This window comes from Rana temporaria, chromosome 12, assembly GCF_905171775.1.
Source record: "Rana temporaria chromosome 12, aRanTem1.1, whole genome shotgun sequence".
NCBI lineage: Eukaryota > Metazoa > Chordata > Amphibia > Anura > Ranidae > Rana > Rana temporaria.
Window position 1 is genome coordinate 98103330 of NC_053500.1, and position 25347 is coordinate 98128676.

The window sequence follows — 25347 nt, forward strand, 5'->3', positions numbered from 1 at the left end:
GTGCTCTCTGCCACCCCCTCCCAGTGCTCTCTGCCACCCCCCCCAGTGATTTCTGCCACCCCCTCCCAGTGCTCTCTGCCACCCCCCCCAGTGATTTCTGCCACCCCCTCCCAGTGCTCTCTGCCACCCCCCCCCCCAGTGATGTCTGCCACCCCCTCCCAGTGCTCTCTGCCCCCCCCCCCCCCAGTGATTTCTGCCACCCCCTCCCAGTGCTCTCTGCCACCTCCCCCCCCAGTGATTTCTGCCACCCCCTCCCAGTGCTCTCTGCCACCCCCCCAGTGCTTTCTGCCACCCCCTCCCAGTGCTCTCTGCCACCCCCTCCCAGTGATTTCTGCCACCCCCTCCCAGTGCTCTCTGCCACCCCCCCAGTGATTTCTGCCACCCCCTCCCAGTGCTCTCTGCCCCCCCCCCCAGTGATTTCTGCCACCCCCTCCCAGTGCTCTCTGCCACCCCCCCAGTGATGTCTGCCACCCCCTCCCAGTGCTCTCTGCCACCTCCCCCTCCCAGTGCTCTCTGCCACCCCCCCCCCAGTGATTTCTGCCACCCCCTCCCAGTGCTCTCTGCCACCCCCCCAGTGCTTTCTGCCACCCCCTCCCAGTGCTCTCTGCCACCCACCCCAGTGATTTCTGCCACCCCCTTCCAGTGCTCTCTGCTACCCCCCCAGTGATTTCTGCCACCCCCTCCCAGTGCTCTCTGCCACCCCCTCCCAGTGCTCTCTGCCACCCCCCCCCCAGTGATTTCTGCCACCCCCTCCCAATGCTCTCTGCCACCCCCCCCAGTGATTTCTGCCACCCCCTCCCAGTGCTCTCTGCCACCCCCCCCAGTGATGTCTGCCACCCCCTCCCAGTGCTCTCTGCCACCTCCCCACCAGTGATTTCTGCCACCCCCTCCCAGTGCTCTCTGCCACCCCCTCCCAGTGCTTTCTCCCCCTCCCAGTGCTTTCTGCCACCCCCTCCCAGTGCTCTCTGCCACCCCCTCCCAGTGCTCTCTGCCACCCCCCCCCAGTGCTTTCTGCCACCCCCTCCCAGTGCTCTCTGCCACCCCCTCCCAGTGCTCTCTGCCACCCCCCCCCCAGTGCTTTCTGCCACCCCCTCCCAGTGCTCTCTGCCACCCCCTCCCAGTGCTCTCTGCCACCCCCTCCCAGTGCTCTCTGCCACCCCCCCCAGTGCTCTCTGCCACCCCCTCCCAGTGCTCTCTGCCACCCCCTCCCAGTGCTTTCTGCCACCCCCTCCCAGTGCTTTCTGCCACCCCCTTCCAGTGCTCTCTGCCACCCCCCCCAGTGCTTTCTGCCACCCCCTCCCAGTGCTCTCTGCCACCCCCTCCCAGTGCTCTCTGCCACCCCCTCCCCCCAGTGATTTCTGCCACCCCCTCCCAGTGCTCTCTGCCACCCCCTCCCAGTGCTCGCTGCCACCCCCCAGTGATTTCTGCCATTCCCTCCCAGTGCTCTCTGCCACCCCCCCCAGTTATGTCTGCCACCCCCTCCCAGTGCTCTCTGCCACCTCCCCCTCCCAATGCTCTCTGCCACCTCCCCCCAGTGATTTCTGCCACCCCCTCCCAGTGCTCTCTGCCACCCCCTCCCCAGTGCTTTCTGCCACCCCCTCCCAGTGCTCTCTGCCACCCCCTCCCAGTGCTCTCTGCCACCCCACCCCCCCCAGTGATTTCTGCCACCCCCTCCCAGTGCTCTCTGCCACCCCCTCCCAGTGCTCTCTGCCACCCCCCCCAGTGCTTTCTGCCACCCCCTCCCAGTGCTTTCTCCCCCTCCCAGTGCTCTCTGCCACCCCCTCCCAATGCTCTCTGCCACCCCCCCCCCCCAGTGCTTTCTGCCACCCCCTCCCAGTGCTCTCTGCCACCCCCTCCCAGTGCTCTCTGCCACCCCCTCCCCAGTGCTCTCTGCCACCCCCTCCCAGTGCTCTCTGCCACCCCCTCCCAGTGCTCTCTGCCACCCGCCCCAGTGCTTTCTGCCACCCCCTCCCAGTGCTTTCTCCCCCTCCCAGTGCTCTCTGCCACCCCCTCCCAAAGCTCTCTGCCACCCCCTCCCCCCAGTGCTTTCTGCCACCCCCTCCCAGTGCTCTCTGCCACCCCCTCCCAGTGCTCTCTGCCACCCCCCCCCAGTGCTTTCTGCCACCCCCTCCCAGTGCTCTCTGCCACCCCCTCCCAGTGCTCTCTGCCACCCCCCCCCAGTGCTTTCTGCCACCCCTCCCAGTGCTCTCTGCCACCCCCTCCCAGTGCTCTCTGCCACCCCACCCCCCAGTGATTTCTGCCACCCCCTCCCAGTGCTCTCTGCCACCCCCTCCCAGTGCTCTCTGCCACCCCCCCCAGTGCTTTCTGCCACCCCCTCCCAGTGCTTTCTCCCCCTCCCAGTGCTCTCTGCCACCCCCTCCCAATGCTCTCTGCCACCCCCTCCCCCCAGTGCTTTCTGCCACCCCCTCCCAGTGCTCTCTGCCACCCCCTCCCAGTGCTCTCTGCCACCCCCTCCCAGTGCTCTCTGCCACCCCCTCCCCAGTGCTCTCTGCCACCCCCTCCCCAGTGCTCTCTGCCACCCCCTCCCAGTGCTCTCTGCCACCCCCTCCCAGTGCTTTCTGCCACCCCCTCCCAGTGCTCTCTGCCACCCCCCCCAGTGCTTTCTGCCACCCCCTCCCAGTGCTCTCTGCCACCCCCTCCCAGTGCTCTCTGCCACCCCCTCCCCCCAGTGATTTCTGCCACCCCCTCCCAGTGCTCTCTGCCACCCCCTCCCAGTGCTCTCTGCCACCCCCCAGTGATTTCTGCCACCCCCTCCCAGTGCTCTCTGCCACCCCCCCCCAGTGATGTCTGCCACCCCCTCCCAGTGCTCTCTGCCACCTCCCCCTCCCAGTGCTCTCTGCCACCTCCCCCCCAGTGATTTCTGCACCCCCTCCCAGTGCTCTCTGCCACCCCCTCCCCAGTGCTTTCTGCCAACCCCTCCCAGTGCTCTCTGCCACCCCCTCCCAGTGCTCTCTGCCACCCCACCCCCCCAGTGATTTCTGCCACCCCCTCCCAGTGCTCTCTGCCACCCCCTCCCAGTGCTCTCTGCAACCCCCCCCCAGTGATTTCTGCCACCCCCTCCCAGTGCTTTCTCCCCCTCCCAGTGCTCTCTGCCACCCCCTCCCAAAGCTCTCTGCCACCGCCTCCCCCCAGTGCTTTCTGCCACCCCCTCCCAGTGCTCTCTGCCACCCCCTCCCAGTGCTCTCTGCCACCCCCCCAGTGCTTTCTGCCACCCCCTCCCAGTGCTCTCTGCCACCCCCTCCCAGTGCTCTCTGCCACCCCCTCCCAGTGCTTTCTGCCACCCCCTCCCAGTGCTCTCTGCCACCCCCCCAGTGCTTTCTGCCACCCCCTCCCAGTGCTCTCTGCCACCCCCTCCCCCCAGTGATTTCTGCCACCCCCGCCCAGTGCTCTCTGCCACCCCCCCAGTGCTTTCTGCCACCCCCTCCCAGTGCTCTCTGCCACCCCCTCCCAGTGCTCTCTGCCACCCCCTCCCAGTGCTCTCTGCCACCCCCCCCCCCCAGTGATTTCTGCCACCCCCTCCCAGTGCTCTCTGCCACCCCCTCCCAGTGCTCTCTGCCACCCCCTCCCAGTGCTTTCTGCCACCCCCTCCCAGTGCTTTCTGCCACCCCCTCCCAGTGCTCTCTGCCACCCCCTCCCAGTGCTCTCTGTCACCCCCTCCCAGTGCTCTCTGCCACCCCCCCAGTGCTTTCTGCCCCCCCCCAGTGCTCTCTGCCACCCCCTCCAGTGCCCTCTGCCACCCCCTCCAGTGCTCTCTGCCACCCCCTCCAGTGCTCTCCGCCACCTCCCAGTACTCTCTGCCACCCCCCAGTGCTCTTTACCTCCCCTCAGGGTTCTCTGTCACCCCCCAGTGCTCTCCACCTCCCTCCATGCTCTCTGCCACCCCTCAGTGCTCTCAACCTCCAACCAGGGCTCTCCTCCACCCCCGCAGTGCTCTCCTCCACCCCTGCAGTGCTCTCTGCCAATCCCCGCAGTGCTCTCTGCCACCCCCAGTGCTCTCTGCCACCCCCAGGGCTCTCTGCCACCACCCCAGTGCTCTCTGCCACCCCCCAGTGCTCTCAACCTTCCCACCAGTGCTCTCCACCTCCCTTAGTGCTCTCCACCTCCCCCAGTGCTCTCTGCCATGCCACCCCCCCAGTGCTCTCAACCTTCCCCCAGTGCTCTCTGCCACGTCACCCCCCCAGTGCTCTCTGCCACCCCCCAGTGCTCTCTGCCACCCCCCTGGACTCTCTGCCACCCCCCAGTGCTCTCCACCTCTCCCCATGGTCTCTGCCACCCCCCAGTGCTCTCCACCACCCTCCCTGTGCTCTCCACCTCCCTGCATGCTCTCAACCTCCCCCATGTTCTCTGCCGGAGGTGTCGGTTAGCATGTCATGGGCTGCTTAATCCAAAATGCCCGGGCCTATTTTTTGTCCCAGTCCGGGCCTGCCCCCCATATTCATCACTTCTACTTTGGAAGCAATGCATTTTTTCACATCAATTCTTTTACACATAATGACTTTTCTTTTTATATATATATTTTTTTCATCTCCTATGCTCTTTTGCAGCCAGCGGCTTCAGCTTGCTTTTTCCATCCTCTGTGGAGGATTCGATTTGATTACCTACAAATGATTTCTCTACCCTGAAATGCAAAAGAGGTATTTGATTCCCTCTCTCCCCTTCTTTGATCATTATACACTTTGGATCTGTTCATTATTTATACATATGTATTTATATGTATATACATATATATTCTTTATACAATTTTTCTAGAGTATCACCCTCCAAGTACTAACTGAGTGGCAAACGCCACACTGCTGAATGTGCAGATTTATCCAGCTTCTCTTCATTTATCTCCATAAATTGCACCAACTTATGTAAGTCTATTTAACGAATTCACATATTTAATATTTCCAATTCCTCTTACTCCCTATATACCCCCTCATTCTTATTCCCCTAATTCTTCATTATTTATAAAAAAAAATTCTCTCTTATCTTATATTTTTTCTTTCCCAATATGGATTCCCCCTCTTATTTGGGGCCATTGCGGGTTATAACATATAATGCAGTATACAATAGATTAACCACACACTGATTATGTAGCTACTCAGACATGCCCCCACCCACAACTAATTGTTTTAATTACTATATAAGGTGCTGGAAAGGTGTTGTTCCTTTTCTGTATAATTAATGTCTATAGATGTCCATGGTAATTGATTAATAATAAGTGCATTAAATAGCTACATATTATATTCTACATTTTATTTTCCTTCTCCTTGTGTATATACACACATTTCATTATTTATTAACTATCTTTGCATCACGGCATCGAACGCCTATTACAAAACATTATACACCCGTAATTTCAGCATTGTGCATTCATCTGCACAATTACATGTGTATACACATCAATTAATTTATCATTTTTTTTTATCTATTTCACCTTTATATTGAAAAATACAGATACATTTTGTTTATATTAATATATATACATTATTTTTCTATCCGACCAACCTCATGATACATTGTAACAATTTCAATGCGCCCATAAATTCTATGCTCTCATCAATCTACTTTCACTCTCTCATTTTTCTAACTTTTATTATACCACACATTTTCCTTGTTTAAACTGCAATATAAGCCTGCTCCTGTGCACTCCCCAAACAGGACCTATGGGCGCTGCTTTTTCAGCGCAGACTGTCCAAGTTGCAGGGTGCTACTCCACCCAGCAACCCTGAAAGGTGATTCCCTGGCTTGCGATCCTTGATCATTACCGAGGTACATTTTGTGTTCCATGCTAATGTATATCATAAGATTAGGACGGTTTTTATTATTCACGTTTTTTTCTTTATTTCTTTATCAAATATATTGTAACATTGTTTTCATATATGTATAAACACAATACTTGGCTAGCTACATGATAAATTCTCTCTCTGCTGTGAAATATAGACTTTGATATTGTGACAAATACGCAGCATATTTTTCTGTGTTTTTTGTATTCAGAATATCTCACCATTTACTTCTTCTGTCATAGATTGTCTGGTATACACACATGTCCCTGAGGAAGCCCCAACGGGCGAAACATGTCGGACTCAATGTGTATAACAATTTATAAGTCAATCAATGGTGAATTATAACTTTCCATATGATCATGTTTTTTTAGCTTTGTTTGTATAAATAATGTAAACTATTAAAATTATATTTTTTTACAAATCTTGTTGTGCTACATGTTCTCTATGGTTCCAGAGCGAATAATTTTGATTCCACGATCAGTCGTTGGACATTCCCCTCTTGCATTCATATAGTCCCATGCCCCATCCCCTAACAGGGAACATATATTAATTTAAAGCGGAGGTTCACCCGAAATTTTGACTTTGGCTCAAGTAAACTAGCAGGCAGAGACAATAATTAATCCATTGGTTTTTTTTTTAATGGCGATCCTTACCTTAGTACTGCAGCAGTTTCTCCCCTGTCACTCAATATTCCCCGCGGGAGTGGGCATTCCTAATCACAGGCTGTGATTGACGTGCTTCCGACCGGCGCATACTGCGCGTCACGAGTTGCCGAAAGAAGCCAAACGTCGGTGCGGCTCTATACGGCGCATGCTCACCGACGTTCAGATTCTTTCGGCAACTCGTGACACGCAGTATGCGCCGGTCAGAAGCACATCAATCACAGCCTGTGATTAGGAACACCCACTACCGAGGGAAAGCCAGGGGTGAAAATAGCCCTATACCGGTATGTACGGAAAAAAAAAAAAAAAAACAACAGCATACTGTTGGTCTCCTAGGTCGGCTCCATGTATTGTTAGAATTTCTTTTTTTAGGGTGAACCCCCGCTTTAACCATTATTTCTCCTGGACCTGTCTTCTATATCTGCCATTTTCGCTTTAATGATCTCTATTAGCTAGATTCAGGTAGATGGGCGCATATTTGTGCCGGCCTAACGTAACGTATATGCGCTACGCCGGCATAAGTCAGAGAGCAAAATAGATGATTCACAAAGCACTTGCTCTCCAATTTGCGCCGGCCGAACCTAAATATGAAGGCATAAGTGTAAGAGGGTGTGAAATTATGCAAATGATGCCCTGAGCCCGGTGCAGTGGCTTACGCCCGGCCTATCTTCAATGGAGCATGCGCAGTGATGTCGACGTTTGCTCGCTGCCTTGTGCGCATGCGCACAACTAGGCCGACCAAATTTCCCATTGTAGGCCGGCCTACCTGCTTGCGGCAAGCGCATAAATACGCCCAGACATGCGTCCGTCCGACGCAAAATTACATCCTGCTTTTTCTCCCCCTGAGCAAGGTAATTTTGCTGGTGGCTTCTTTTTTCTGGATGATGGCTTGCTTCCGTCAGCAGGAGGAAGAAAAATGTTTACCCACAGGAGAGGGCGATAGTAATTGCTGCCATGGAGCAGTATGATCGCTTCATCCATGGTGCGGAGAGTAGGGATACCACCCGTGCCAGGAAGCCAGAGATCCTGGAAACCATTGCCACGCAGGTTAGTGCCTTTGGCAATGCCACCCGCAGCGGCAAGGACATTAATAAAAAAATTAATGATCTGCGGCTTCGTGTGCGGGAGAAGCTTGCTACCATACGGAGGCACCAGACTGGCACTGGGGGTGGACCACCCTGCACCATTGCACTGACCCCTGATGAGGAGAGGGTCGCCCAGTGTATGGAGAGGGAGCATTTGGAGTTAAGGGGTTTTATTCCCGGGAAGAGGCCTCGAGGACAGGTAAGTGTGTTTTATATTCCCTATTTGGTGTGTGGCATGTGAGGGGGTGGAAGGGAACATGTGACAAGTGTGTGGGTCCCCCAACATGTGACTGCTTTGTGTCATCTACAGATGTGCAGAAGGGAGCGGGCACATCTGCTGGCGGTGGCCGTCCCACCACATCTTCCGCGGAGCAGCCTCAGGAAGACCCCCAAAATGATGCAGTGGTGGGGAGTGTCCACACTTCTCCTCTCGAGGAGGTGGTGGGGGAGTCAGTGGACCTTGGCCAGATTGGCCTAATTATAGAGGAGTCCAGCTTGGTGGCTGTGCCCTCTCACACCTCCACCCCCATCAGGGGAAGCCCCTCTGTTTCTCCCACCAGCAGGGGAACCACCTCAAGGGGATCCCCATACACCGGCTCAATCGCCTCTTCTGCCCCAAGAAAGGCGACCAGGAAGACAAGGGGTGTAGCCGTTAATGTCCAGGACCAAATAGCCCTGGACCAGAGCCAGCAGACCCGGCATATGGGGGAGCTAGCTGGGCACCTGCAGCAGTTGGCTCAGAACACTGACCAAATCCGTGAGGCAGTGCAGGATGGCAGTTCTAACAGCTCTGCAGTGGCCACCTGTGTGGTTGACCTGGTGGCGAAGGTTGATAGCCTTACTGAGGCAGTAAACGCCAACACAACGGCTGCCATCCGGGAGGAGGGGAGACAGCGGCAACGCAATCAGCGGTCGAACCTCACTCGCCAGCTGAGGATGCAGGCCAAAACCAACATGTTCCTCAGCCGGATTGCCGTGGCCTTGGAGGGCAGGCAGCCATCACCTGCCAGGAGTGGCCCACCCGGGGATGAGCCACCTCCAGATGTCCCACCCCCCCCACCCCAGGCTCCCCCCAGGCAGCTGAGGAGCCAGAGAGGTGCCAGCAGGCACAGCCGCCGTCAGGCAAAATAACTGACTTTTTTTTCCCTGACTTATTTATATGCTCAGGTGATGATTTTTTTATTTATGTATATGTTCAGGTGATGAGTTTTTTTTTTGGAAAGCACACAGTGAGGAGTGCTGCTACAGTGTGACTGGTGTGTGAATGTGGGGGGTGACACTCCTGCCAGTAAGGTTTGTCACCCTCAGTCGTTGGGGAGAAGTTATCCCCACGACCCGTGTGAATGGTGTATGAATGTACAGCGACATAATTGGAGCCTTGGCGTGGTGTTGCTGCTCCCAAGTCCTGTGCAGTGTATTTGGGCTAATCCAATTTGATGAGGATGTGGGGTTGGTGCTAGGGACCACAGTGGTGTGCATGCGTGCATTCTCCTTGTGCCATGATGATTGTGTGTGTTTAACGTGCAAAGATGTCTTCTGTGAGCCGTGTCCTGACTTCTGATCCCTCAGCCGACGGGGTACCCTCGGTTAGGGGGGGATTGCGCGGATCGGGGGTCAGGTCATCACGTATGTCAATCTCCAGGCCCTTTCTCATGGCGTAGTTGTGTAGAATGCAACATGCACTGATGATCTGGCACACAAAGTTAGGGGAATACAATCTGGCAATTCTGTAGAAATCCTCCATTGCCTTCTGCTGCAGGTGCTCATTGGTGGGTCTGATGAAGTGGTGGGACATGCGTCTGAGGTTTGCAGGGACAACCTGGTGCACACATCTGCTCATGGAGGATTGTGACATCCCAGACACTACGCCACTTGTTCTTTGAAAAGATCCACTTGCAAGGAAATGGAGTGTTGCCAGTACCTTGACCAGTGGCTGCACTGCATGTGCACGGTGTGTCTTGCTGGTGATGTCATCATGCAGGGTTCTGGCTAATTCCTGGATGGCATCAGGGCTGAATCTGAAGATGCGATACACCTCTGAATCACCCATGCCAAAGACGTTCATGCGCGTTCGGTATATCCTCTCCCATGCCCTCCTACGAGTCGGTGGACCCATTAGTAGTGCTAGGAGCATGCCTGCCCCTGGCATGTTGGCACACAGATGTGTTGTCCTGCAAGTGTGGGTGCTCAGCTTGCTCAACTCGTCCGTAACGGTGCTGTAGCTGCTCTCCAGCTGATCTGTGCCCGTCTGGTGCAAAGTTATTCCACCTTTTTGATGGAATAACTTTAGGCCTGACGTACGACTTGCGCGCACCGGGCTTAGCCTGAGTCGGGCGCACTTACATGCGTGAATCGGCATATCTCCCTCATTTGCATATTTTAATAGGAAATCAATGGGAGCGCAAGATGTGTCGTGCCTAAATATGCGCCCAAGTTAGGCCGGCTTAGAAAAGTTGCGTCGGACGGAGGAAGCCTATTTTCAGGCGTATCTTGGTTTGTGGGTACGGAACAAAAATGCGCCGGCGCATATTTACACTTAGGCCGCGCATCTGTAGATAGGCCGGCCTAACTCTTTCTGAATCCACCTATATGTCATCCTCCTTGCTATCATTGGCATCCACAAGGTCATTAATGGTGGAAGCGAATTCTCCCATTTTATTTTCTATGCAGGAGACCCTGTCAGCAACCCCTCTGATTTCTGTGCTTAATTTGTGTACACAAGACACCATGTCCGAGTGCAGAGAGCTCCTCAGGGAGACTAACATCTCCTTTAGGACTGTGTCAATAACTGGTTGATTATTGGTAGGAACCACGTCTATGGAGTCCGGCAGGTCCCTAGTGTCATCCCCTGATTCTAAAAGAGAGCTCACCTCATGCGCAGCATCTGCTGCATCCAACCTAAATCTTGCCTTTTCAGGCCTTCCAGAGGACGGTGTGGCAGGTGTAGAACTTGCACTCTTAGGAGGGCTGCTCCGTTTGTGGGATTTCCCCACTTTATCAGGATGCTTCTGATGACCTGGAAGCAGCGTGGAAGAGGAGCCAGCGCCATCTTGCCTGGGCTTCATGAGGAAGAACCCTGTTAGCTTGGTAGGCCGATTACCGTCGTTTTTGCGCCTCGCCATCGTAGACCAACGTTCCCCCGGCTCCGTGGCGCTGGATCGATGTGTTGGGGTGAGTATTAGCCCCCCAGGAGGTCCGCTAATTGCCGTGATACAGCCGCTGAAGCCGGAGCTCTGCTAGTGAGCACCCATCTCGGTCTCCGGCTAGCTCCGCCCCTCCCTTTTTAATTTTTTAATAGCGTTGGCCACATCTCCTGGCATAATAGGTTTTTCAAGTAAACTTTTTTGATCATGGGATAATTCTGGTATGTTTATGTGTGAAAAAAAGGTGCCTGCTGCGTTTGAATCAAAGTCGTCAGTTAACGCATACAAAGATGCTAAATGGGAGTGAAATTTGTGAACGATTTTGGTAGGATTACTAGTATATACATCTTTGGATAGTTCCAAGCAAATTAGTTTGAATGATTTATTTAATGAGTTAAGAGTGCGTGCCAGGTATGTCCCTGGTTTATTGGATTTCATAAAATAGTTATGTCTAGAACGTTTGAAAGATTTGTCAACAGATTCTGTTAGAAATAGGTCATAAGCTATGCAGGCTTTATCTAGTTGGGTTTTCATTACTGAGGATGGATTATCTTGAAAAGATGTTGAATTCGGATTGTAATTTACAAGCAATAATTTTACGTTCACGTTTAAATAATGCAAATTGCCTCTGGATTGTGCCTCGCAGCACAGGCTTGTGAGCTTCCTAGAGCGTTAGTGAAGGGATATCTGGGCTAGTGTTGAATAAGTATTCGTTTAAAGCTTGTTCAATAATTTTGCAATGTTTTGGATGTTTAAGCATAATATCTGGGAGCTACCAAGTGGGGTCATGTGCTTTAGGGATAGTGGAAGCAATGGTGATGAACACAGCATTGTGGTCCGACCATGAAATTGGAAATATGTCAGAAGTGAGTATTTTTGGTAGCATGCCAGTAGTTAAAAATATGTGATCGATTTTAGTGAATGTTTAGTAAGGATGAGAATAGTAGGTAAATCTTTTGTTTCGTTGGGTTACTTTCTCTCCAAGAATCAATTAACTTATATTTGTACATAAGTTGGGAGAAGGATATTTTAGATGGGTTTCTGGGTGGGGTGTATGGAGATTTGTCTAGAAATGGGAGGAGAACCTGATTGGAATCACCACACATTTATAATTGTTCCTATGTTATGATCGTTCACAACCTGTAAAAGGTGTGCTAAAAATGGCGTTGGTTGTTTATTGGGTGCATAGTATGAGATAATAGTAATTGGAGTATCCATTATATGACCAGTAAGGATTAAGTATCGCCCCTCTGGGTCTTTAATTTGTGATTGAAGAGTAAATGGGGTGGAGCGATGAAAGGCTATAAGAGTACCCCTTTGTTCGGTGGTAGCTGAGGCTGTATAAGTTTGTGGATAAAAATGAGACATCAATTTGGGAGTGGAGCTATTGGTGAAGTGAGTTTCTTGTAGGCAAACTAGGTGTGCTTTTTGAGCATGAAAGGTGCGTAATCATCATTCCTGATGACGCGGGACACGCAAAATGCATTGAAATTTGACAAAGCACGCCTCACACTGGAGCTATGAGTTTTTAAGTCCTGAAAAGCTGAGATGCATGCTGGGGCCTATATCACTTACAATTGGACGATTGGAACACACAAGGAGTTACCTGTATTTTGGAATTGATCTCATTTGGGAGAGAGTGTATTAAGAATGATCCTGATATAACCTTTTATATGCCTGTAGGTCATTTATGGCTGCATATTTCTGGTGAGCGCATTTTGATTGTCACTTCGGGTGAAGCTTTTTATTATGCACGCTGCACTTTCTGAGAACACAGTGGTTGGAGCCTAATCTGAAACAAAGCATTTGGTTGCCAGTTCTATATTTGCAATTTATTTGGACTTTTTCTTATTTTTCAACTAATTATTTGGTGTTTATATGGACAATAATTTACTCTCTTGTGGGATTGATGAATGCTATTTTTCATTGTGGTGTGGATGGAATTGTTGGTGTATTCTGATGAATCTGATCTTCTGCAAGTCAAGGCAGTATTGGGTGAGCGTTCAGTTGAGTGTAGTTTTAGGAGTATTTGTTGTAGTTCTCCTGGAGATCTGCAGGTGTATTTGGAGCCATTGTAGGTAAAACGGTTGGAGAATGGAAAGCCCCATTGATAAATGATATTATGGTGTTGCAGTTCGATTAGTAGCGGTTTCATTGCTCACAGTTTGGTTATAGTTAGTTGGGACAAGTTAGTAAACAGTTGGTATTTGTAGCCCTGAAAGCTTAAATCTTTTTTGTCTCCTGCAGTTGTCAAAATTTGTTCCTTTGTACGATAGTAATGGAATTTTATGATTATATCATGTGGGGGTCCATCTTGTTTTTTGGCTGTAAGGGCTCTGTGGATTCTATCAAATTCCATTCTTTCAATTGGAAAAGCTGGTTGAAGCTCTTGGAATAACGCTGCAATGGTGGAATTTAAATCTATGACTGATTCAGGGATTCCCCTTATGCGTAAATTGGAGCGTCTGGCCCGATTTTCAAAATCTTCCAATTTAGACTGAAGCATTAAATTTTCTTCTTTAAGATTTTTCATTGTTGTCATAGTTTCTTGTGCAATAATCTCAATTTCATCTTTAAGTTCCAGGGCTGCTGTGCGATTACCCAGTTCTCTTATCTCTTTAGTGAGCCTGGAAGTTATTTGTTCAGATGTTTGTTTCAATGCCTTATTTAAAAAAAATTCAAATTGTTTCAATATAGCTGAAGCTGTTGAGGAGCTTTGTGAGCCAGTTTGTTCTTCCTCAGAGTCAGCTGGGGATTCTAGCTGTGTGAGTTTGTGTCTGTGGGACCGGACTGGGACAGTGTATGAGGGGGGAGTCGGCGCCATTTTAGCTGTGGCTTTTGCCTGTAGGTCTTTTGTGAGGGAGTTTTTCATTTTGGAACCAGAACCATGTTTCTGTCCCAAAGTGAAGCACCCGGTGTGCGGGGGTCTGCTGGAGACTGTGGGTATCTTTATTACCTGTGGTGTGCGGTAAAACCGTGATTCTTCTCCCCTACGGTGCGGAGCTTTAGCTGTGCATGTCCGCACCGTTAAAAGCTGCGCATGCGCCCCCCAAAAGCTGCTATTTTACCTTTTTAATTTATTTTTAGGGCCTGGAGTGCTGATTTAAATTTGACGAACTGCATTTGTCTTACTAGATAGCCAATCTAAATAGGATCCTTTGTGCAATTACTTGCTATCCTACATACTTGCATACACTGCTACAAGACACAGATTGTTCTCATAAAACAATTTTATTTTATGTGATACAAATATATCACATTGATTAGGCTATTGCTTCAAATGAACATTTACCACTTCATAACTGCACAAGATTTACTGTGTATTGTCTGCCATTTGATTTAAATACATATTTTACTTATATAAGTTTAGATAAGTGATAATATCACATGCTACTAATAATATATACTGTACATACAGTAGTATATAAGACAAGAGTTGTTTGAATGCATAGAGCTTTTAGTTGAGCAACATAATAAAGACTGTATAGAGACTGGTTTATTAAAACCACCAAAATGTTCTCTTGCATAAATGGTATACACATTTCAAATGAGAGGTATTTTGTATATCCAGAAAACTCCTTAAAAAATTCCAAAGCCTTTTTTTGAGGAAAATTTCAAAAACCTAGTGCAACACTGTTCCGTACAATGTCTGAAAATATTTCAGTCCACAGGTTTCATATGCCCTAATAATTTTACAGGAAATGTAAAGGAATGTATAAAAGGAATATATGTTAATTTTGTATATTTCTTCTTTATTTCAGTTAGGAGTAAATAAAAATTTTGAAAAATATTTTCTAGGTCATGTAAGTATGACATTTTGCTTTCAAATAATTTGTATTTAATACCCACTCAAAAGGTTCATTGAATGGGTAGGCTTCTGAAAAAAGCCTGCTGTTTACAGAACTCCATAGTTCAGGCTGCAATTGATGCAAAAAAACTCTTCCCACCCCCTGAATCTGGGGCAGATTCACGTACCTCGGCGCATATTTCCGCCGGGCGTAGCGTATCTAAGATACACTACGCCGCCGTAACTTTATTTTTCTTTTGAATCCTTAAAGAATTTGCGCCGTAAGTTACGGCAGCGTAGTATATCTTTGGCGGCGTAAGAATGCGGAATTCAAATGCATGTGATGGGGGCGTGTTTTATGTAAATACGTCGTGACCCGACGTAAACAACGTTTTTTTTTAACGGCGCATGCGCCGTCTGTGGGGGTATCCCAGTGCGCATGCTCGAAATTAAACCGGAACAAGCCAATGCTTACGACGGTGACGTCATTCTACGCAAATCCCTATTCGCGAACGACTTACGCAAACGACGTAAAAAAAAAATGCGAGGCGGGAACGACGGCCATACTTAACATTGAGTACGCCACCATATAGCAGTGGTAATTATACGCCGGAAAAAGCCGAACGCAAACAACGTAAAAAAATGCGCCGGCCGGACGTACGTTCGTGAATCGCCGTAACTAGCCAATTTGCATACTCGACGCGGAATTCGACAGAAACGCCACCTAGCGGGCGCCGAAAAAATGCTCCTAAGATCCGACGGCGTACTAAGACGTACGCCTGTCGGATCGATCCCAGATGCCGTCGTATCTTGTTTTGTGGATACAAAACAAAGATACGACGTGGGAAACTTTAAAATTACGCGGCGTATCAATAGATACGCCGGCGTAATTCGTTCGTGGATCTGCCCCTCTGTTTTAAAAGGGCTATACAGAGTTTCAGTCAAGAAGAATGTGTAAAGGTGAACAGTGAGCTCTTTAGAAAAATATAATGCTGTGTAAATTATAGATCAGAATCAATATTCTGGTTTAGAGTAAAATCTATATTACATCAATTTTGTTGTGTACAGTAAAATACAGGGCCAGATCCACATAGAAATGGATAGGCGCAGCGTATCAGAGATACGCTACGCCGCCGTATCTTACCTGGCTTTAAGTCGAATCCTGGAAGAATTCGCACCGTAAGTTACGGTGGCGTAGTGTATTTCTGGCGGCAGAATTCAAATTGGCGATTAGGGGGTGTGATTCATTTAATTGCCTACGCACCGGCGCTGAATAGAGCCGAGCCAACCCGAGCTTCCTTCGGGAAGTCATGACGCGCTGTGTGCGCCGTCGTTTAGCATGCTAATTGATTGGCATGTCAATAGGAACGCCCACTCCCGCGGGATTCCCTACCCGGAAGCCGCTGTGAATTCTATGGCTAAACGATATCTACAGGGGGAAAAAAAAAAGGTCAGTGTCATGTTATTTGCAGAACTGGGCTGGATATAATGTTAGAATTTTTTTTATAGGGTGAACCTCCACTTTAAAGATATCCAGCTGGGGGATAATCCAGCAGCTTGACTGATTCATCTGGCTCCACTGTCATTCAAGTGCTACAAGTGATCTATCACAATCTTTTTACTGAACACAGCTAAAGCCTGCATTCCCTTATACTGGCAGCAGTCTATACCACCCCCATGATTAAAATCTTTTGCCTTTTCCTTTTTTTTTTTTGTGCAAGATGTACCTTGGTCAGTGACTTCCTAAATCATCCAGACATTATAATGTGTTAGATGGGCCCTTCCCTTCCCTTTTATCAGTAAGGTTATAACTGTTTGAAGACAACATTGCTGTTCTGGTCTGACTCCTCCATCTAAGCCTACCTCCATAAAATTCTATTTGGTTCCAACATGTCTCTGTATACCTTTTTGTTGGTTTATCATATTGTCTGTGGGTTTTCTACACGTTATGCTTATTTTTGTTCTTACTCATACATCTTTAAATAAAGATTTTAAAAAAGAATATATAAATACTTTCATGTACATTTTCTGGTTAAAGAGATCATGTCACCAACCTGAAATACAAGAAGCTAAACCACAGAAAAATCGATTATTTAAATGGCTATTTGCAGCCTTTACCCTTTTCCACACCTCTAATGTACCTATGAATGTAGTAGAAAATTTTACTACATCAGAAGAGTCAGTTCTTTAGCAAAACCCCCTCCATCTTTGCACGTCAAAGCCGTCTTCTCTTCTAAGAGTGTACAATTAATGCCTGAGCTAGCAAACTCTTCTGCTCCTCCCCTCACCGCCATACAACATTTTTCATCCAGTGTTTGGGAAAGGAGCAAAGAGCAGCCTTTTTCAACCCTGGAGTGCTTTTTAGGTTCTTCAGGGAGGCCTTGGCAAAACGCCTAAAAATTGTCAACAAGCCAGTTTACAAAGCAACAAGTTTTTATGCAGCATTACATTTTTGGGCACTGTGTGTTGATGAAACTGGAGGATGTAGGGTGTCTGCAAGCCATACTTGTTTGTCCCTCCCCTGCCTCTCTCCATCAGCATTGGGGTCACCATAGCTGAGCGAGGGAGAGAAACTAATGCTGCGTACACACGATCAGAATTTCCGACAAGGAAACCATGGAATGTTGGCTCAAACTTGTGTAGCATACACACGGTCACACAAATGTTATCGAAAATTCCAACCGTCAAGAACACGGTGACATACAACACTACGATGAGCCAAGAAAAATTAAGTTCAATGATTCCAAGCATGCGTAAGATTTTTGCGCGTTGGAATTGCATACAGACGATCGGAATTTCCGACAAAAACGTTTCTTGACGGTAAATTCAAGAACCAGCTTTCAAATTTTTGCTGTCGAAAATGTCCCATGGGGCCTACACACTGTCGAAATTTACGACCAAAAGCTCACATCGAACTTTGAGTATCATGTTGTCTTCTTACATTCCTCAGGGATACAAGGAGAGAGAGACATTTCCACCTGAATTCTCAGTTACACCTTTCCCACTGTCATGACAAAGTCTAATAATGGTGTTACTCTGACCTGATAGATCCTCCAAATGTTTAATATGTAAATAGCTGGGAAGCATGACATCTTTGTTCTGGCAGTTTGAGAGAAAACGTACATCCAAAACATTCTCTGGAGAATCAACCAATGTACCAATGAATTACACTGAATTACATTGGGGTACCCTCAATGTAAGAATCAAGCAGGTGACTCAACTGGCATAATTGAAATATTACTGGATTGGTTGAAAATGGCCTATAAAATTTCTACATTATGGTGGAGATCTACTAAAACTGGTGCCAACAGAATCTGGCTGTGCATAGAAACCAATAAAGTAACCAATCAGCTTCTAGGTTTATGGTCAAAGCTTGATTGAACTAAGCTAAGATAGAAGCTGATTGGTTACTATGTACAGCTGCACCAGATTCTGTGTGCACCAGTTTTAGTACATCTCCCACTATGTGTCCTAAATATGACAATGTCAGTATCCTTGGGAACCATTACACCTACAGTGTGAAGCTACTGGTTTCCATTGCAGCAGGCATGCTGAAACTTCTGCTTGATCCACAGTGTCTAATGTAACTTGCTCTAGAGATGCATCTAAAATTCTTTAGCACGAGCAATATGTCCTTTCTGAATTTAACACCCACAAATGCGTAGAGGATTGGATTGATGCAGCATCGAGTGAATGCCAAGTTGCTGGTGATGATGATGGCAATATCTTTATGCTTTCTTACTTCACAGCTCATCTGCTTGCTTCCTATGAAGTCAGTGGCCTCCATGAAAGTGACTAATGTGTAAGGGAGTTGGAAGACCACAAAGGCTAGCACAATGGAGATAATGACTTTCATGGCTTTGTGCTTCTCAAAACTTCTACAAGAAAATAGGGTCCTGATAATGGAAGAGTAGCATACAATCATCACACAGAAAGGAAAAATGAAGCCAAGAACAATTTGAAAGAAGTTACACATATTCTTCAGTGTAATGGTGATCTGTTCTGGAAAGATCATTTTGCATATTTTGGAACCATCTAGATTTATTGACTCACTGAAAATGAATTCTGGAAGACTAAGAAGACTTGATGCTATCCAGACAAATACAGAGGTGAATTTGCTGCAAAAGAAAGATTTTTGGCGCTTTGTGTGAGCCTCAACAGCTCGGACAATTTCAAAATAACGGTCCAAACTGATGCAAGTTAGGAACAGGAATCCGCTAAAGAAGTTGATGGAGAACACACCTTGTGCAACCTTACACATCGTATTGTTAAGCTCCCAGCCATTAATGGCACTGGTGGTCCAAAATGGAAGTGTCATGAGTTTAAGGAGGTCAGCTATCGCCAGGTTAATAAGATAGATGTCTGTCTTAGATTTAATCTTGCGGGAACATCTATATGTAAGGAGAACCAAGGTATTGCCAGACATGCCAATCAAAAATACAAGTATTTGAATAACTGGTTGAAAGATTCTGCCAAAATCCATAATGCCGCTGACTTCACAGATCTCTGGAATTTCATAGTCGGATGAAACATAGTAATCTGTTGTAAACTGGGGGCTGTCAGAAAACTGTAAGAGAAAAAAGAAAATATGCTTTTATACCATCACAGCCTGTTTTTTTTATTCTGACCTATAAAAATTTCTTTCACCTACTTTCAGCTAGAACAAAGAAATTATAATCTCTCCAGTGTAACCCAGTTATATCCATCCTTGTCTTAGATTAATTCAAATCAGACACAAACCTTTAAGAGCACTTTTCATTTAAGAAGAAATATGGACTTGCAAAAAACCCACACAGTCGGTCTGGTGATGCAGCTGTGCCCTGCTGGCTCTAAGCCTTGGTTCACACTGATGTGATTTCTAATGCAGTGAATTGCATGACAAATGAGATAACATCAATTTCCATTGAGCCTATTCACATACATGCAATGCGACTGAGATCCAACTTTGAAAGGGGTCCTGTGAGAGTTTGGTGTGATGCAGTTCAATTTTGTTGTCCATATACTTCAATCGATATGAATTAAATGCGCATCTGCATTCTTTTTTGATCCATTTTACAGTGCGATTTGCACTGGTTGTTAGGAGCCGGCACTGCTGACACAAAAATGTAAACAAAAGAGCCTTCAATGTTATTTAAACCAGGTGCTCACAATGACACCTGATGATTTAAAAACCAAGCTTGAAATTAATTAATTGTTTTATTAGTAATTATTAAAAGGGTTAACAGTGAATCTTTTTTGATAGGTATGTGAGTATTTAAAATCTGTAATTGTATTTTTATTGTGAAAGATTTGTTAACCTGAATATCTATTATAATTTTGATTGATATGCCTTTCTCTTTAATAGTGTTTTTAATACTATGGGCACCTTATTATTATGTGACTATTTGTCATTTTTTGAGATTGCCATCTATTGGATTGTGATCTGAGGGATTAAATTTGTAGCTTTTATTTGGCTTAATAGGGGTTAACTGCACTGCACAAGTATGCTGTGACCTGCCTATGTTTGCAGTGCTGTCCGGCCAATTGGTTACCATTTTGTGGGAAGCTATGAGTTAATGCTTAAGAGGGGGAGGGTATATGGCTGTGCCCACCCCTATGGCGAAGTCACAAAATGCAACCGGAAGTGCTTTTAGGGCCAGAACCGGAAGTGATGCGGTAATGCTACACAAGTATTCCGGAGGTGGTGAGGCAGTTAAGAGATCGCTGCATATGTTTGCCTAATGCCATTTTATAACCTGGATGAACGTGATTTATATTTTATTTTGTGGGTGTCTTTTTCACTTTTTAATAAATGAAGGTTGATTGGCTGTCTCTTTCTCTTTAATATATTCATGATGTTTTATGAGCCGCATGGAGGAGTGATGTGGAGATCTAAAATTCAGGAGCTGTGGTGTAATTACAATAAAGTGAGCTATGCCAGCCACATGAGTGGGCGGCATAGAGTTCCGGTGAGTGTCTGTCTTTTGGGAGAGGGACTTCACGAGCACAAGTGGTGTACGGTGGAGAATATTTGTGGGAAGGATTGAAGCACTTTTTTCATGCACAATTATGTGGACTTTTTCTATGAAGACTTTTTAATGTGATGAAAATGCACTTCATTATCAAGTTCCAATGTTTATAATCATGGCGCTACTATGAAGTGGAGATTTTGCACTTTTACACAAAAAAGCTTAAAACAAGCCATGAGGGGTGCCCGGACCAGCATTTGAGCAGCCATCCATAACTTGGGAATGGACAATGCAGAAGAGAAAAGCGGGTTAGACCAAAAAGACCCTCCAGCCACCACAGCAGTCTCCTCAAGCTAAGATGGAGCCAGGACAGCGAGACACGGCACGTGGCAGCCCTAGATCACAGAAGCCAGCCTCACCTCGTCTGCCTGTGGCTTCACAGAACAGCGCTGGGAGAGATCCCTGTTCCTCCCAAACTCAGGAGGAGCAGCCGACCACGCCACAAGGTGAGCATTCACATCATTCTCCCTCATCTATCTCCCGATAGAGCGTTAGAATATGCTGAATCTCCTGCCTCATCCACAGCCCGGCATATGGCCGAACTAGCTGAGCTGGCTCTGAGCCAAAACAGTTCTATACAGTTTCAGCCACCTATTCAAGCAACTACTTATTCTAGAGCTGCAGTTCTGCTGGCTAAAGGAACGGTCTAAAGCCTGTACTATTATTACTACTGATTTAAAAAATTTGGATTTTCAAAATATTGGAGAATTGCTGGACACCATTGGGTCAAAAGTTGACAGAATGGTGAAGAGAGTAAATCACAATTCAAAAATGGTCTCATGCTTGCAAGAACAACTAGATCAGGCGATTGCAAAGATAAGACATGGAAAATAGAGGTATAACTTTCATTTCCGGGGGCCTCCCAGAATCAGTGATGGACTTAGAGGACACTATATAGTTACATAGTTGGTCAGGTTGAAAAAAGACACAAATGTATCTAGTTCAACCATAAGAAAACAAAATAAATAAAATAAAATATATCGTACAATCCCATATACCCAATTCTATACCCACAGTTGATCCAGAGGAAGGCAAAAAAAACAGCAGGGCATTCTCCAATTTGCTACAGCAGGGGAAAAATTCCTTCCTGATCCCCTTAGAGGCAATCGGATTTTCCCTGGATCAACTTTACCTATAAATGTTAGTACCACCCAGTTATATTATGTACATTTAGGAAAGTATCCAGACCTTTTTTAACCTCCCTGGCGGTATGATTCTTTCATAAAAAAACATGCTGAAAGCGGTACCATTATTTGCAAGGAAATTTGGCGTTTTATATTGTAGGTCTGTAATTTTTAGAAATAACTCACTTAAATCTGACCAAACAAGATTCTAATAGGCATCCCGGGTATGACATTTTTTTAAAAACAAAATTATAAATTATAATATAATAAATAATTATAAATAATTATAACAAATAATAATATAATTATAATAAAAATTATTCAATAATGTAATCAAATTAAAATCACTGAAATTTGCTCAGTTGCAGAATTGTTGCGGTCATTATTTTTTTTTTTATGACGAATTTCCCCACAAATCGCTATCGCACAATTCTGCAAGTGATTATAATTTATTATCGCTGTTTTTTAGCTGATCTAAAACTATTTTTGACATAAAGGGACACTTTTGGTTGCTATGGACAATCTACAGTTTGCAGGGAGAAAGAAACGTTTTTATTATATAAAATGACATGCATGACACAGGACAGACCACTAGGGACAGGGGGGGTGTTTTTTTTTTACATACAGTACTGTAATCTATAAGATTACAGTATACTGTATGTAAGGTGTTTGTTTACGTTTTTGAATTTGGCGCCGTTCTCCGTCCCCGTGCGTCGTAACGTCGCAGGGAACGGAGATCGGCGTCACACGGAGGCACTATGTGAATCGAGCGAGGTCCCGCTCGCTCACACAGCGCGGTGGCATCGCTGGATCCAGGGACAAGGTAAGTAAAAAGTGCCTGTGGATCTAGCGAGGCAAGCCCGAGTCTGACTCGGGGTTACCGATCGTAGCAGGAAAATCTAACCCCGAGTCAGTCTCGGGAACACCGCCAGGCAGGTTAAAGCAATCTACTGAGCTGGCCAGAACCACCTCTGGAGGGAGTCTGTGCCACATTTTCACAGCTCTTACTGTGAAGAAACCTTTCCGTATTTGGAGATGAAATCTCTTTTCCTCTATGTAAATAGTGCCCCTGTGTCCTCTGTGTTGACCGTAAAGTGAATAACTCAACACCAAGTTCACTATATGGACTAAGGATGAGCCGAACACCCCCCTGTTCGGTTTGCATCAGAACTTGCAAACACACCAAATGTTCGTGTAAACTTTAGAACCCTGTTAAAGTCTATGGGACTCGAACATTTGAAATCTAAAGTGTTAATTTTAAAGGCTAATATGCAAGTTATTGTCCTAAAAAGTGTTTGGGGACCCGGGTCCTGTCCCAGGAAACATGTATCAATGCAAAAAAAGTTTTAAAAACTGACATTTTTTCAGGAGCAGTGAATTTAATAATGCTAAATATGAAAAAATAAAAGTGTAATATTACTTTAAATTTCGTACCTAGGGGGGGTGTAAAGTCAGCATGTGAAAAAGCGCATGTTTCCCGTACATAGAACTGTCCCTGCACAAAGTGTAATTTCTGAAAGAAAAAAAGGCATTTAAAACCGGCTTTGCAGGTCTAATGAATTGTCGGCTCTGGCAATTACAGAGATGATTCATTCATAAAAAATACCCCGGGCCGAGAGTGGATTCACATCGCTGGATTATTATTTATTTTTTTATTAATAAAGGATTTTTTTCTACGGTGTCTGTGTGTTTTTTTTAACTATTTACACTTCCTTCGTGAAATGGTAGAGGTACAGTGTACCCCATTACCAATTCACATAGGGGGGCCAGGATCTGGGGGGTCCCCTTTGTTAAAGGGGTCTTTCAGATTCTGATAAGCCCCCCGCAGACCCCCACAACCACCGGCCAAGGGTTGTGGGGATGAGGCCCTTGTCCCCATCAACATGGGGACATCCTCCCCATGTTGAGGGCATGTGGCCTGGTGTGGTTCAGGAGAGGGGGGACGGCACCCTGTCCCCCCCTCTTTTCTGCGGCCGGCCAGGTTAACGTGCTTGGATAAGGGTCTGGTGTGGATTTTTGGGGGAACTCCACGCCATTTTTTTTTAAATTTGGGGTGGAGTTCCCCTTAAAATCCACACCAGACCTAAAGGGTCTGGTATGGATATTTGGGGGGAACCCCACGTAATTTTTTCTTTTAAATTGACGGCGGGGTTCCCCTTAATATCCATATCAGACCTGAAGGGCCTGTTAATGGAATTTGGGGGGACCCCCAGCTTTTTTATTTTTATTTTTTATGAATGAATCATCTCTGAATTGCCAGAGCCGACAATTCATTAGAGCTGCAAAGCCGGTTTTAAATGCCTTTTTTTCTTTTAGAAATGACACTTTGTGCAGGGACAGTTCTATGTACGGGAAACATGCGCTTTTTCACATGCTGACTTTACACCCCCCCTAGGTACGAAATTTAAAGTAATATTACACTTTTATTGTTTCACTTTTAGCATTATTAAATTCACTGCTCCTGAAAAAACGGCCGTTTTTAAAACTTTTTTTTGCATTGATACATGTTTTCTGGGACAGGATCCATGTCCCCAAACACTTTTTAGGACAATAAATTGCATATTAGTCTTTAAAATTAACACTTTAGATTACTCCCATAGACTTTAACAGGGTGTTCCGCGATTTTTTGGATTTGCCGCGAACACCCCTAAATGTTCGTTGTTCGCCGAACAGGCGAACAGGCAATGTTCGCGTCGAACATGAGTTCGACTCGAACTCGAAGCTCATCCCTAATATGGACCCCTTATACAGTGTATATTTGTACATGTTGATCATATACCCCCTTATTCTCCTCTTTTCAAGAGTGAATAAATTCAGTTCCTCTAATCTTTAATCATAGCTGAGCTCTTCCATGCCTCTTATCAGTTTGGTTGCCCTTCTCTGTACTTTCTCCAGTTCCCTGATATCCTTTTTGAGAACTGGTGCCCAAAACAGAACTGCATATTCCAGATGAGGTCTTACTAATGATTTGAACAAGGGAAAATTATATCTCTATTTTTTGGACTCCATACCTCTCTTAATACAAAAAAGGACTTTGCTCGCTTTGAAAACCGCAGCTTGGCATTGCATGTCAATTTTGAGCTTGTGATCTACCAAAACCCCCAGATCCTTCTCCACTACGAATTCCCCCAGTTGTAATCCCCCTAGTATGTATGATGCATGCATATTCTTAGTCCCCAAGTGCATAACTTTACATTTACAAGCATTAAACCTCATATGCCACATAGTCGCCCAATTAGACAGAGCATTGAGGTTGGCTTGTAAATTAGTGACATCCTCCAAGGATGTTATTCCACTGCATAGCTTGGTGTCATCTGCAAAGACAGAAATTTTACATTTGACCTCAGACCCAATATCATTTATAAAGATATTAAAAAGTAAGGGTCCCAACACTGAACCTTGGGGTACACCACTGATAACCTTACACCATTCAGAGTAAGAATCATTAACCACTTCTCTCTGAATTCTGTCTTTTAGCCAGTTTTCTATCCATTTACAAACTGATATTTCCAATCCTGTATCGAACGCTTTTGCAAAATCTAAGTATACCACATCCACCGCCACCCCTCTGTCCAAAGTTTTTACTTACCTCTTCATAAAAAGAAATCAGGTTTGTCTGACAACTTCTGCCTTTCATGAATCCATGCTGTCTGTTGCTTAACCTCTATACTACCAGCCGCCGTCAATTGACGGCGGCAAGGTAGCTCAGTTATTCTGACAGGACGTCATATGACGTCCTCGTCTTTTAA

At 46.5% G+C, this 25347-nt stretch overlaps 1 protein-coding gene across 1 annotated transcript; it reads right to left on the bottom strand.

Annotated features, from left to right (window-relative positions):
- Positions 1–17508: 17508 nt before the first annotated feature.
- Positions 17509–19254, bottom strand: CCR10 (C-C motif chemokine receptor 10). The gene has a single exon (XM_040331396.1). It carries the CDS (start codon positions 18947–18949, stop codon positions 17978–17980), a length of 972 nt encoding a protein of 323 aa, XP_040187330.1. The 5' UTR covers positions 18950–19254; the 3' UTR covers positions 17509–17977.
- Between the last annotated feature and the right edge of the window lie 6093 nt (positions 19255–25347).

Bases quoted from the DNA above. Each gene is read 5' to 3' on its own strand.
- CCR10 (XM_040331396.1), bottom strand. From the start codon at position 18,949: ATGGATTTTGGCAGAATCTTTCAACCAGTTATTCAAATACTTGTATTT.